Consider the following 15289-nt stretch of genomic DNA (forward strand, 5'->3'; position numbering starts at 1 on the left):
CTCTGTAGGAGGGCTATAAAAGGAAAATGAAAAATGACTCCAACTGGAAGTAATGCTCCATTGCTTTTCTCCTCATTATGAACTTCACTATTTCAGCAGTTCATACTGTCATAATAATAAATAACCATACACCCACCCCCCATTAAGCTTTGTAACTCTCTTCGGAATACATTTCCCCACATATGGAACTTTTGAAACATAGTTAAAACCTTGCTCTTGTTCACATTGTGACAATCTCACTTACACAAGTGGGGTTGGACTAGATCTGGAGCAAAATCTCTTCTTATTCTCACATACAGGTGCCGCAACAATTCAGCCAGCTGTTTGTCCTGTGTCCAACACAGGAAGGTAACATTTTTAAAATAGTTACATGGAACATGATCAGAGAACATGGCTCCTATGAACTTACAAATGAGCAGCAATACTAGTTAAGAACTGATGGAAATGGAGAAGACTAATTGACTCACCTGGATGCTGGGCGGTGAACGATTTTTTCGGGTGGTAGTGGTCGCCATCGTGGTCGTGGTTTCCATGACTGTAGTTGACATTTCCGGTGGCACGGATGTTGTGGGTGTTGTTCCCAAGATGGAAGGGACTTCCCCAACGAGTCGGACACTTCCATTGATTTTAATGTTGGGGTTGTTCTCCGCTGCCATGTTCAGCACTTTCAGGCCATTGTAATAGAGACCGGAGAGCTGGCCTTGGAAGAGACGCCCTCTGTCCTTCCCTCCTATGGCTATTTGCGCCTGGGTGTTGAAGATCGTTAACTGTCGTCCTAGTGAAGGGGGGTGAATAGCATTATTGACAGACATTTCCTTCAGTTTTCATTCTACATTGAGCCCTGGCCCAAAGTGATGGACAAAGGAGAAGTAGATTCATTCTTGGTAGTGTTTATGATGACTGTAGAGAAACAGTATGGAAATGTAGTGCCTAAAAGTCATTAATAAGGAAGATTAGCCTGAAAGTACGAATACCTAAAACTGAACCTTAAACTTCAGCATCCACTCACACATCAAAACTCTGGAGGAACTTCAGAAATTTGAACCCATTCTTTTAGGATTGGATGGATTTTAAACTACAAATAGGACTTCAATATGCAGCCATTTTTCTACTATCAATTCAGATTGCAGTACCTGTCAAGCTTCAGCCCATAAATAAACCTCCTTTTGGACTGGCTAAAGGACTGGATTAACTCATAAAGCCACTTTTATAATGCAAAGGTTTCAAGGGCTGGCTCAGAAACAGTAAAACATCAGAAAAAAATGAAGCCTTATAAGAATTGAGTAGGAGTGTTACGACAGGATCAGTCATGATCTTTCACCTGTAAACTTTGTGTTGTTTAGGCTTGCAAATCTAAATCCAAGAAACAAGAAATGCAAACATTTCTGATGTCTCTGAAAGAGCAAAGCTTTTGAAATAGTGAGGATACAACTTCCGGTTAAGCTCCAGAGTGCCTTACTCCCTCCCCTCTTACAGAGAGTGGAATTCAAATGTAGGCAGGTTATGTGGTTTAGTCAAGGTCATATCTTGAGTGTTAGAAGTGGTCCAGTATCATATGTAATAAAAAATAGAATTATTAAAAATAAATCTAGTAACAATTGCCAATTCACCTAGTTTTGCAGGACACTTATATAACATTCAGGCTGGACTGCTCTATAAATACTGTTTATGTCCCAGGCTGCACTAGGTTGACCATATTAAGAAATAAATTGTTTCATGAAATGCAAAGGCAGTGCCTATAATTTCATTATTCCTCAAAAGATTAGGGGCATGCCGCCTGAAATCTGCTGAATTAGCAGACAACCAGACTGGACATTGCTCAGAATGCACTGACTTACCAATGCAGCTTCAAGTCAATCATCATTCAAGTATCTTTTGTTTTCCAATTTTTATGAAGTTTGAAATATATGTTCCCATCCCATTCCCATTCCCCAGTTCTCACACGCCACTTTCTGTCTAGTCCAGCCTGATGAGAGGTGCCGAATGCCACCACGTAAGAAAGTACAGCCTATGATCTACTGCTCATTCCTTCACAGCCAGTGGTTAGAGTAGATCAAAATACATGGGGGAGCTCACCAATTTTGGTGGTCGTCGTGGCGGGTCTTGAAGTGAAGTGGTGATGCGGTGTAGCATCATCTTATGGTGACAGGATGGACCATGGGGGAGAGAATGGGGACAAGAGAAGAAATGTGTCTGAAAGTAGTTCCTGGCCCCAAAGAGGACCCTAGCTAACTAAGCAACAGTATATGGAGAGGTGTAACACAGAGACATGTGGAGGTGGGCTGCACATCCCTTGTGCTCCTCACCCTCAGATTTGTAAATGGAAAATTAGGACTTGATTAGGGTGGAGTAACCGCATTGATGAAGAAATGAGAAATAAAAATGGGGGGGATATTCTTCCCCTGGAAAGTGTTGAAACACCTGATGCAATATTCTGCATCTCAGGAGGTTTTAAACTTGCCAGAGGCAACATATGTCTATTAAAACATCAATAAACATGCACTGAAGCCACACATCCTCAGAATGTAAACAGAGCCTTTCATCTTGTCTTATGACAAAAATAGGGTCCAGTAACGATACCGGTTAAGATATTCATCCCTCTCTGCCCAGCTCCTGTCTGAGTTGGAGGAAATGGCACTGTACACTGTAGAAGGTCAAAACTCCTGTCCCATACCATGTCCTCAGAGCCTGCTTTTCTTTTCTGTCATGTTGTGCTTTGGATTTTTTAATGGATATGCTGTAAGAATTTTACTACACCACTGTCCCTTCTCTGAATATGTTCCCTCCCTCTAGCAGTATAGTACTGTCCATATTGTCCCTTCCCCTACAAACTCAGTCACGTCACTTGCTACTGTTCCCTCCTTCCCACTTCACTCATTATAAGAGTGCCAAAGAGTAGAGGTAAGATGAGTAAAGAAGGGACTTATGAGTAAAGGGACTTATTTCACTAATCTTGAGATGTTATCCCTGAAAACAGATGGAAGATACTGTCAGTTCAGTTTTCCATTTGTATTTCCATTCCTTTCTTCCCCTGAATTAATTTAGCATCTTTTTTCATCTTCTGCCAAACGGAAAAAGGTGGAAGGTGATGAGAAAGGAAAATTTTTTGCTGATCCAGGTAGGAGAGCTCCCCAGACAAGGATAGAATAGGGGTTCTCTCACTTCTTCTGGAGGATTGTGACTCTTCTCAGGATGTCAACTATTCTAACCCAAGCTCATAGCATAGCTTCACACGTCTGTCATATCTCTTGCTTTATTTGCAAGAATGAAGAGTTAGTAAATTAAGCTTAAAAAAAAAAGAGATCATGTATCCAATTCTGGGCCTTCATCTGCATCTTCTAATGTTGAAAGTAAGTGTACACCAAGGAAGTGACCCTATTCCTGCAAAAAAAGGAACTCTGATAGTGTGTTTTGGGGCCTTCATTGTTAAGTGGTTTTCCAGACCAGGATTCATGCACTGCATCATATGGTTAATGCTGGAAACCACACTAAAACTGTGTTTCCTAAAAGAACAATCACTTGTTGCAGTCACCTATTACCTGCAATTCCTCATTCTTCTCTCGAAGATGGTGTACACGCACATGATAAAGACACTAGGGAAATGAATATGGAATGAGAAAAAACTTTGGAGAGAAGATACACTTAATTCTGCCACCATATGTCTCTTCTGATCATTCTTTAAATGAAATTTAGCTGAAGCCTTTACTTCCCCTATGTAAAATTCATTTGGCCACTGAATTTTATTGAGGAACTATTTGCATTAGTAAATTCTACTAGGTGTGTAAGGACTGCAGAATTACAGTCCTTTTTGTCCACAGAGAATCCTTCCTACTGCTATTTTAATGTCATACTGAAGAAAAATTATGAGGTGTTTTGTAAATACTCTGAATAGTTCAGGCTCTTGTTTCTTTGTTTGCTCTCTCATTGACTTCTTAATTTGGAAAACTGAATTCTAATTAAAAATACCACAGAGAAATCTGAACTGTAACTTTTCTGTAGCACTAGGAGAGATTTTGGGCCTGACTTTGCAAATCCTAATTCATACTAATAGTTCTTGCTTCAAAAGTACAGTCACTTACATCAAGGAGACTTTACAGGTAAGAGAGATTTGAATAATTAAGGACTTCTGGGATCAATCCTTTGGATGTGATGCTTCTGGGTCTTTATCAGCTCATCCAATTGCAGAACAGGTAACATCTGTGCCTTAGCAGATACCAAGTATTCTGCTCAGAAAATTTGCTGGATTTATGACTACTGAAGTTGAACAATTTAAGACTAATGCCTCTTTTTATATTCACATACGTAATCTCAGTGAAGTTAACAGCATTTAATATTTTGCTTATTACTCATCCAATTCAAGACCGTAAACCTGGGCTCTTAAAATTATTTTAAACTAATTTATAAAATTTAAAGCCCTTCAAAGCCAATAGTGATGCCACTTCAGAAAGATAATGTGTCATATTTGCTTTCCAAGAATGAACTATTTCATTGTTATGAATAACATAGGAGTAACAAAGGAAGACCAAATCTATAGTGTTCAAAAATGTCAATCAAAAAATGTTTCATCTTACCTCACCCAAGCCAAGAACTCACATGGGCAAGACAGCTATTTATATGCTGTCTCTTTGATGAATCTATTCCTCCAGCCATCAGTTTGTTTTGTTACATTTTGATAGGAAGCTACCCTTTCTCTCATCATCTTTATAAAGCCTTCTGACAGAAGGTTTCCATGTTACATTAATTGTTAAATGGATGACTAGATGGATGAGCAGGCTGGTGAAAAGCTACAGAAATTACTCACTCTTATATTTTTTTAATTTGAGTGATACCTAAGTTGCTGAAAATGTCTGTCTACTTTGGAATGAAGGAACGAAGTTATATCGTCTCAGGTGTTACACTGCACATTGTCATTCCCTGACACATAGTGGAAAGACTGAATTTCTTTTCGCTTTAGTGAAAACATAGCTCTACCCTTCTAGCCTAACAACATCCAGTGCTTTGAGAGTGCCTGAAGACTCAAATATAGTCTCTTTTAGACTCTAGTGCATGTGTGATTGTCTTTTAACAAAGCACCAATATCCACAAAAGGTAGACTTCAGTTCAAAACTTCAGGATGGATTACAAATGAAAGAGTCTTGGCATGCTTTTAAGCTCAAACTTTTAGAAGCTGGGATATAAAGTAAAAGATTTTGTGGAAAACCAAAAAGGAAAAAAAAAAAACCAACCCAAACCAAAAAGCAACAAACCCACAACCAAGCCAAAAGAAAACAAAGACGGGTTTCTCAAGCACATGAATTGCATCAAGGAATTAGACATGCATCTGTTTTAACAAAATTGAGGCAATCATTGTCTTTAGTGTTAAAGGGACTTTAGCAATTCAGACTTACCAAAATTATTCTCTTTTTAGTGTTAAACTTTATTTATCTATTTTAGTTTGATCTTGTAAATTAATAGGGCAACCCACTGAGACTCAATAAGCATTTTCTGTTTATTGTTATGTTAAAATTTATTTACAATTTTGCTGAATTAACTGTTTATGACAGACTGGTGGTAAAAAAACCCCCTCTGTTTTGGGTAAACAAATATTTTTGCCTTACTTTCATTAATACTTTAGCTTTAGTTTTAAACACTACACCTTTGTAGACCAAACCTGAAAAGTGAGCAACACTGCCAGCTCTCATTGAAGTCAGCAGGAACTGAGTTTGCACAACACTTTGCAGGATCAGGCCCTTCATATAAAAATATTTTGACTGGATTTAGCCACATCCTTCCTGACGTTAACTTAGTTCATACTGGATAAATCAATTTGTTAATTCAGCTGAGGTTAGAAATTTGAAACAGAACATAAATTATATTTTTCCAGTCCTACAAAAGATTGGCTTTCCATCTTGGAAAATGCGTTAACAACCATGGTCTAAATCAGCACAGAAAATGCAAGATCTGAGTTCAAAGGTCACCCCCTTTTATTAGCAGTACTTTCATAAATGGAAACAAGAGAAGATTGTGTTCTGCTTTGTTTAGACTCCAAGGCCAGGAGTTAGTTACAGTGCTTTTTTTTTTTTTTTTAGTACCACATTTAGTAGTAGAGGGAGAAGATCTTCCTGACTTAAACTCCACTGTATTACCAAGAGCCTAGTTCAAGCCCCACTGGAATCGGCAAGTTATTCTGTTACCCTCACCAGGCTTTAAAACGGGTTCTTACATCCAAGATTTTATTCCCCTCTACTAATTCCTTAAAAATAAAAATTACTGTTCGGATACAAGTCCCATTTCAACGGGTCATGGACTGTATGCAGAACTTCCACTCAAGCCATCTGGACTTACTCATGTTAACAAGTTTTTTTGTTGAACTGAGGCCAATTACTCCAGGCAAACCCACAAAATTAAGTAGCACTGCCTGAGATTAGAAATTTGATCTGTATCTTAGACAAATATCACGTGACTGTTCAAACTGTATTCCAGACATAGCATAAAAGCAACAGAACAATCATCTTTCTCTGTCTCCCTCACTGTAATTTAAAAGAAAATGTTAAAAAATGTTTTCTTTACAACATTTTTTAAAATCATTTAATCATGTTAATACAATTGGGAAATCCATAGCCATAGTGGCTAATCAGACTCATGAGAAAAAAAAAACAAAAACCCAACTTAAAGGAAGTGGTTTTACAAGTAGATTTGAAAATCTTTTAAGAAAACTTCAACAATAAAGATATAAATGTAGCTCAAGCCCAAATTAAAATAAGAAAATCATGCAGTGGTTAAATTGCCATAATACATGTTGTTGCTCTTCACTCTTCTTCACTTGGTTTTTTTTTAGAAATCATGTCCTGAATTTTTGCTTGTTTGTTTGTCATTACTATTATAGCAAGCTTAGAATTTCGTCCCTTTAACTGCATTTTAATAGCAATGTATTATAGCATGATTTATCAACATATGGCAGGTGGAAGCTGACACAAATTATAATGAAAATTAAAACAGTCATTTATGCAGCAGGCGATTATCATTTAAGAAACATTTATTTGCAGGCTTTAAAAATGAGAGTTTAGAATCAAATGGGTTTAAAATGAAAGTTTTAATGACTGTTACCTTTTTCCTGCAGCCACTCCTCTACAGGCCGGTTATATTTGAAGGGGATTTTCTGTTTTACCATTTGGAACCGTTCACTATCAGTGTTGCCTTTAAAGTTTAAAAAACAGCTTAAAAACAATCTGAAAAGTCAATGAAATAGTTAAAACATCCTAGATTTTTTTTTATGACCTTATTTAGCTATAGATAAATAAGTGTGCATGTGTGTACATATATATATTTGAAAAGAGAGAGATTTATCTTTAGTAAAGTGGAGAATAGCTATTCATCCAATTGCCTGAAGTTCTGGAAGGTCAAAGAAATTAAATCCTACAAAAAAGATATCTCAGATTCTCCTCAGAGTATCTGTTTATCCAAATTGGTTAGAAGGCATGTGCAATTTGTCTGTGATGTGAGACCTTGCATGAACTCAGTGTCATGAGTTAAAACATTTCGATCAGACTCTAGATCTGATTGCATAAGGACATGGCACAATATGTCAGTCATGTAAACACAGAGTTAGTAGTAATTTGATAAACCTTCTTGCACTGGTAAAAGACACGTGTTAGGACTAGAAACCCAGTAAATAGAAAAAAAAAGGAAAGGAAAAAATATAAGAAATCGGTGCTGAAAGGATGTAATAGAATTAGTTTTAAAAAAAGCAAAACACCTAAGAACAGAAAGATAAATAGGAAAAAAGGGAAGTAAAATTTGAAAAGAGGAAGAAATGTTACATAAGGATACATAAAGACTTATGTTCAGTTACCAAAGACTTGGGCCTGTTGCCAGAATAAAACAAAAGCTTAGAAACTAATTTAAATAAAAGCAGAAATAATTAGCCAAAATGTAAATTCTGGCAATTGCAGTTCCATTGTTCCATGTTGATGGATAATAGAATCATCCATTAAAGTGTGCTCTGGTGGAAAGCTCTTATAGCTTGCACAGCACAGAGAGGAACAGGATTCACACAAAGCCTCTGACCAAATTCCCTAGCTATTGGAAAATTGTACAGCTCAGATGGAACCTCTAGTAGAAAGAAGCAGCTCAGTTTGATGGTGTTAGGAATGACAGTGAGCAAGTGCCATCATTCTGCTTTTTAATTTTCTTCAGTTACAGTCACTTTCTGATTAATTCTTATTTTTGCTTCAAGCATTATTTTTACAAAAACTCCTCAGTCACACCGTCATAAAACGAGTGCATTTTTACATGCAACATTATAATATTGTAGAAAAAGGAGTAAGCCCACAGCTTACTGAAGTAATACTACCATAAGCAGAAGTTCAGTAGATCAGTTGTGCTCCAGTACGTGTTTTGAACAAACGGTGGTCCAAGTCAGCAACTGCTCTGCAAGATTTGCAGTACTGCCTTTAAAGTCCCACATATAAATATCCTAATGGGGCTTCATATTTAATGGACTTTTTGAAACAGATGCTGTAATCTTTTTTCAATGTAAAGAGACACCAATGAAAAACAGAATAACTAAAAACTAAGTCATAAAAGTCCAGCCAGTCAAGAGCAGGCACTCTTATACTGCAGGGAATATGACTGGTGGATCTCATGTGTTTGATCATCCTTACTGCATAGCTGTTGCTCAGAAATGCTGCTAGTCTGTATTGAGGTACCTGCTGACCACAGATGTGCTTTCCAGCAGCATCTTGGTACTGCTGACTTTCTGCACCAGGTGAGAGGCACTATAGCAACACACCTATAGTGTGTAGCTACAGCTATAGTGCCACAAGGATTCACATGACCTAATCTTAAGGAGTATTTGTACAAAATCATCGTCTAGATCTCTGTAAGCTCAGCTGTAAGGAAAGCAGCAATTTGCATTTGGGCTAGTATCCCCAACTAAAATGATGAACATTTAGGAGCCTTGCTGCTTATTTGGGGCAACAGGTAAAAAAGAAGCAAAGTCATTTAAGAACAACTTTTTCTTGGCCCAATTACCTTCCTGAAAAGTCATCTACTTTTTACCTTCCATATAACATATTAATCGTGGGAAACTGCTATTCCCCATCATAGAAATATCTAATTAAGCACCAGCTGACACACATTATTGCTCCAGTTTCTCTGTTGCACCTCAGATGCCTGCCATATACAATTGGTTACTCAGATAAGCTAGAAGGAAAAGATAAAATTGGAAACACTCTCAGTCATTTGTCAAGTCATATTTAAAAACGCACGGTGGTGACTTGGAGTAACTCGCAGACATTAAGTTACCTTTAAGTACATTCCCAGCTCTCTTAATTCATATCAGCACCACCAAAAATTCACTTCTACATTTCTATGTGTACATATTCCTAAACAGGAAATTTGAACCATGTTCAATGTGGGAGCCAAGAAAAAATTTATAAAGAGGAGCTGAATTAATATAAACAACAAAAACAAAGAAAAAACCCTACCTAAAGCTAAAGAGACAGTAATGTTAACAAAACAATGATATTTGATCCATTCATTAATAATAAGCTGAAGACTAATGTAAGCTGAGGTCATGCAGATCAGCTGTTTTTCCAATTTCTTAGCCTAAATGACAGCTTCCTTTCCTGCAAGTTCTGCCATTCATTTAAGCCCATGGCAAGATTACACTCACCGGACAGGGAAGCAGACCCAGTGGTTTGGGGAGAACAGAAACAAAATTAAGTCAAGCTCACTACAAAAACATTATCTTTTTTAAGATAAGTTAGCAAGACATTCAGCTTAGACCTTTTCTCACACACTAATCCATGCCCACCAAAATAGCTAAATCTTATAAATGCAATCAGAAAAATTCTGCATCTCCTTTAGGATTTTTTGCTTCTGTTGCAGTGTGCCTAATTTTTTCCATGAAAGAAAGGCATAGTAGGTCCTGAAAAATACTAAAGAGGCATTGCAAGGGCACTTAAAGGCCTAGATTTCCCTGTCAACCCAGACTTGAACACTTACAGAGAGGCTGCTACTACATCTATTTTGCATGTGATAGAGATAGACACAGTTTGGGTAGAAATGGGGGTTATTCCACACTTTATAGAGTACATTCTGAGCTAGGACTACTGGTTAGATGAGTGCATTGATATTATAATGTTGATGGGCAGGCACATTTTCTATGGCCCCAAAGAAATTCTGTAACACTATTTACAAGCAACAAGATACTCCATGGGCTTCATCTGGTACCAGTGTGCACATAAGTAACCTTTTACTGGTGGCAATGAGAGCTTTTTCAGAATGAAGAAAGTTCAGAGGAACACTAGAGTCAGCCAGGGGCTAGCACAGAGTACTTCTTCCTCTGTGTGAAAGGCTGACTGTAGAAAGGAAAAAATGTGGTAAATTGAAATTCCTCAGAAATAGGGCATCTGACAAGAACAGGCCAACAAGACTAAGGTAAAAAAGGAAGTGGGACAATCAAAAAAGACATGACAATGGAAAATGGGTTTCTTATAGTTCTAGACCTTCAAGAAAGCCAGAAATGACAACTATTCCCCACCACATCTTTAAAAACTTTTTTTTTTAAATAAGGTTTAATTTAATTTTATTATTTTATTATTATGCAGATATATCAGCAGGATTAAAATACATATAAAAATCATACCCTTAAAAGCGGTGAAAAATTGAAGGGCATTAGAAAATTCAAATAGGTTTATATTGCAACATTAGTATCTGATCTATTCTTTTTTGGTTTGTTTTTAGATTTTATTTCAGACATAGCTAAGAATGATTTTTTAAAAACATGTGCATGAGAATGTGCTCACTCATATACCCAATTACAACAGTAAGCTAAAGAGCAACTTCTTCATTGTTAAGTGCTTAGAATAGTCATTAAATATAAACAATAGAACCACACAATTCCTAAATTAACACTGACTTGGAGTTGTGCTTTAAAAAATAAACACAACATTTGATACGAGAGTTCAAAAAGGAAATATCATGGCTTGCAACACGAAGTAACATAAGTTCAGCATGAAGAAAGCTTATTGAACCTCTGACAGCTGAGCCATGATGTGATTAAGATGCGTCCATCTTCATATACAGAAACTTCCAGTAACAATCCTTTTGTGACCTCAGTGCAATTTCTTTCTATAGTTGAATGATACACATATTCAAACAACCCTTTCACATAACTAATGTAGATCCTCTCTTTTTTCTTTTTGAGTCCAGATTTGATTCAAGGCTGTTCTTCAGAATAGAATACACAGGATAGAGTAATTTAAATTTATTTCAGAAAACACTCCTAATCCCATCATTCTTCTGCATTCAGAATCCATGTGGGTCTCAAAGGTTGCAGGATATAATTTTTTTAATAGTAAAATAGTGTTGTTAGTTTTGCTACTTGTGGTTTACTAAATATTTTTCCTCCCATAGTTTCTTGCTCCTTAAGTGATTCAAGTACCAATAGGAACGGCTCACTTTAAATAAGTTTCCTCTTTTTTCCTTCACGTGCATAATAAATTGCTGTATATCAATATGACTTAGATCTGCTCAACAACTTGGCTTCTTCTAAAGAACTGTGCCTCATAAACACATTGTTTCACCTATTTTTATTCCTTTTTCATGTAAAAATTCTAAAGCCAACTGTGAAGACTAGGATTACAAGAAGTCTTTTGCCCCATTTAGGACTTCTATGCACAATCAACAGAAATTCCATTACATGTGTAAGTTTTTCAACAAACTGATAAGCAATCGGACTTTTATGACCTCAAGGATTTTAATGGTAACATTTTGAAATCTTCCAGATTCTTGAATCTTGGTTAACCTGAATATTCAAAATATTTAAAATACCACAGACATTCCCAAGGACTAAATACTTTGGAGAGGAATATGGCAGAAGTGCTCTATGCTTCTGGGATTTTTTTGGATTGTCTCTCTTTTTCCAAAGGAAATGTGGATTCCGGTCATAAAAAGAAGAGCCTACTGGTTAAATACGATCGGTTGCCAGTATTCTGTCTTTTTTCTGAAGCCCTTAGTATCCCTGCTCCACAGACTACACAGATAAATAGATTAGATTCACTTTGAACTTTAGCTTTTGATAATCTTCAATTGAGACCAAACTAAAATGGTAAAAAAAAAATCATGAGAATTCACAGTGCTAATCACTACAGGCAGTTCCCACAGAAAATACTTTTTATACAGTGCAAACATCCAGGGCACACGGTTTATATTTGCTCATGGGCAAAGCAGAATTTTCTTCCAAAACCCTTCAGTGCTGGAAGATAGTTTTTCTTTTCTGCTGATGGTTCTTTTAAGAAAACAAACAACCTTTATTACATTAAGCTTATTTCTAAATCAAAATGGAATCTTAAGCTAAAGAAAGTACAAGAACAATTGAAGTTCTGAAAAATCTTGCTTCTTGGCCTAGATACCAATCATAATGATTTACTGCCTCTTAGGCGTGAAAGAGAAAAACTGAAAGGTTCCAGCAAATTGCAGTGGGCAGAAAGAAAGTACTTGCTTTCAGGTGGGATATTAACCCAACCTGATGTGTTGTCAAGTCTGTGAAGATGCTAAAAAGAATACCATAAGAAAACACTCATCTGTCCTAAATTACTGTCAAAGGCTGTTCTATGAAGAAACACTACAGAAGCAACATTTTATTTTCTTTATTTTATTTATTCCTTCTAAGTCTCTAAAAAGAATGAAACATTTTATCTAATGAGCAGTTATTAAATGAAAGATGCTACAGTGATACTAATGATTCAAAGAAACACCTTGATATCAGTGTTCAAGCTTTAAAATGTTTCCACCATTTTTCCCTTATTGTAGATGGCATTTCAGCAAGAAAAGGGCCTGTAAACAGCTAGCGTTTGATAGCTCAGTTCAGCCAGCAGCCCTTAATGCCAGCTCCCTTTGAGTTTCTATGGATGCCCATAATCTCACTAAGATTTACACACACGTAATTGTTATCATCATGGGAGAGAAGGAGCCTGCTACAGCGTAAAAAGTGTATCTTTGATGGCTAAATCCTCTACTAGCATAAACTGACTCAGTTCAATTCAACCCTAAAACTCTCCTAGAGCTGATGCTCTGTGCCCTAGAAAAGGAGACTTGCATGCATCATGGAGAAGCTACCATTCTTCCCTAATATCTGATAATATCTGATAAAGGGAACAAAATTTTCCAAAGTGTGCTTGTGATTGGCATACACTGAGCCTATTTAACCACTTCTGTTTTCAGGCAGCCACACTTAAAAACTTACAGCATACTGAATTGCCCCATCTTCACATTTACTTAAGTACATGTTTTGTTTTAAATACTTCAAAGTACTACCACCATTTGTTCATATTTTGTATTTAATTAGAAAATTGAGACAAGTCTATTAGTAAAGGATTAGAATCTATCTGTAGGACTAGACCTTCCTCCATACATAAGAAAGGAATAACAACCCTTACAATCATGTTTTGGCATCAGGTCTGTTTATGTATAGCTGTTTATTTTGTTGTGTTACTGTAAGACCATATTGTGGTTTATGTTATGTAACATAGGGAATGGTTGCATTAAAATCCATACATGTAAAAAAAATCTCTATTTACAGTGGCTTTAGGAAACAATTGAAAAAAGTCCAAACCTGAAACCACAGATGTGGCTCATACAAAAACAAAACAGTATGTCCATGCTAAACAAAAAAAATTATAAGGCAGATGATCTGTAATCTTTCTAACTACCACAAGCTGTCCCTCTAAAAATTCTTGTAAAGCTTCAGTTTTGCCTTGTATAACAGGAGTGCTATAGAAAATTAATTCAAATTTAGGATTTTATTTAATTTGAGTGGATTGAAAAATAGACAAATCTTAACATTGTTCAGCTTTGCTTCAGTTCTTGGATATCATATTTTTTCCTCTGCCTTCACTGTTCAATAAAGTTGCATCTTTTGCTATTGAATTCTCATTTTATTTTTTGTCCTCATTTTCCCCTTAGTCCTGGATGCCCTTGACTTTATCTTTAATTCCCTCTGATCACATTGTTTGCTGGGAGCAACACCTTTTATTCTGTTCATCTCACTATGGACTGGAGTTAAAAGCTGACCTTCACACTGCAACTCTCCTCAGCTCACTGCCCTCATGACAAGAGACAACAAGGTCTTGGTAATATAAGTACTAAAAATAAGAGAGAGAATTAGCAAGCAAGACTCCAACAGTAAAAGTTACTCAGGCAACTAGAGCTGTTCCTAAGTCTCTAGTGCCTCAACCAAAAGCTTTACAATGCCACCACTCCTTATTTTATCTGATCTTTTTTAGCCTAAAAAACTTGGGGTTCTAATTCAAAGTAAAGCACCATTCAGGCCAAAATCATTGGGAAATTCAGAAGTAAACTAGGAGACAGGAGTTTAAATTTCTGTTCAGGAGGTAAAGCTAACGTGGACGACAATGACACTAATAAGACTAAGGAAGACTTGAAGAAGTCATCTAATTCAATGCTCTGCCCCAGGACACGATCAGTAACATTTCAACCTCCCTTAGATTAGTCTTTCACTCCTGTTTTGGATGACTGAGAAAATAAGTGTCTTACCCTCGATAATCTAACACAGAAGCACAACAGGAGCAAAACAAAAGAAAACTCAGACTAGCAAAGGTGGAAGAAGGTTAATCAAACCTTTTCTAGCATGCAGAAGAAAAAAAAAAAAAAATTGTGTTCTTTAGTTCTCATTTGAGCTATGCTGGAAAACAGAACTAGTGTACAGTACAGAGAAAGCAGTTACCAGTTCAAACTCTAAAAATATGAAACAATTTGGGTGTCTACATTACTAAGTGTTTGAAATGTTTTGTAAGGAATGTGTAAATTACTGTGTTTTTTCACTGACCAGATCCAAATTGAGCCCCATGTCAGGCAGCGAAGGCTGAAGGATCTATTAAAGAAAAACTGAAACTACATATTGATCTTTCCATTTTAAAAAAGAAAATAAAAATCCATTTTGCAGGAAGAAATCGGAGATTGGAATAAAATCCACTGCTATTGTCCTCACATCCCACTTCTTTGATTCCCTTGTGAACGGTCAGGATGTGATTTATAGTGCCCAGTGGGAACGAGCAGCAATAATCAAACACCAAAAGCACTTTATTTGTATTGACACTTTAAATTCTATTAACTCTCATTTATCTAGATGTTGTTTATCTGTTTTGTGCATTAGGCAAAATCAGGACAGAAAAACACTGAATCTAATTTACATGTTTGGAGTTAGGCATTGGAGCTACATGAGTGGAGCTACTTTGCTTCCAGGAGCAATGTGACACTGAAAACAGCACTGTTGCCTTTGTAG

The 15289-nt window shown here is 36.6% G+C and overlaps 1 protein-coding gene across 41 annotated transcripts in view; it reads right to left on the reverse strand.

The window, feature by feature from the left end:
* NRXN3 (neurexin 3) overlaps nt 1-15289 on the reverse strand; it is a 982026-nt gene that overhangs the window by 107702 nt on the left and 859035 nt on the right. For 17 of the 41 annotated variants that reach the window (XR_005602064.1, XR_005602065.1, XM_039553062.1 and 14 more), the window contains 3 exons: nt 7087-7176; nt 2077-2136; nt 468-775 (listed from right to left, as the gene is read on the reverse strand). Coding sequence is in view for 39 of the 41 variants with exons in the window: in XM_039553062.1 (XP_039408996.1) it covers nt 468-775; nt 2077-2136; nt 7087-7176 (458 nt within the window). In the remaining 2 variants the exon portion in view is untranslated. The remainder of the gene's footprint in view (nt 1-467; nt 776-2076; nt 2137-7086; nt 7177-15289) is intronic. The other 24 variants (XM_039553069.1, XM_039553073.1, XM_039553068.1 and 21 more) reach the window with 2 other exon arrangements.

Source organism: Corvus cornix, chromosome 5 (genome assembly GCF_000738735.6).
Source record: "Corvus cornix cornix isolate S_Up_H32 chromosome 5, ASM73873v5, whole genome shotgun sequence".
NCBI classification, from domain to species: Eukaryota; Metazoa; Chordata; class Aves; order Passeriformes; family Corvidae; genus Corvus; species Corvus cornix.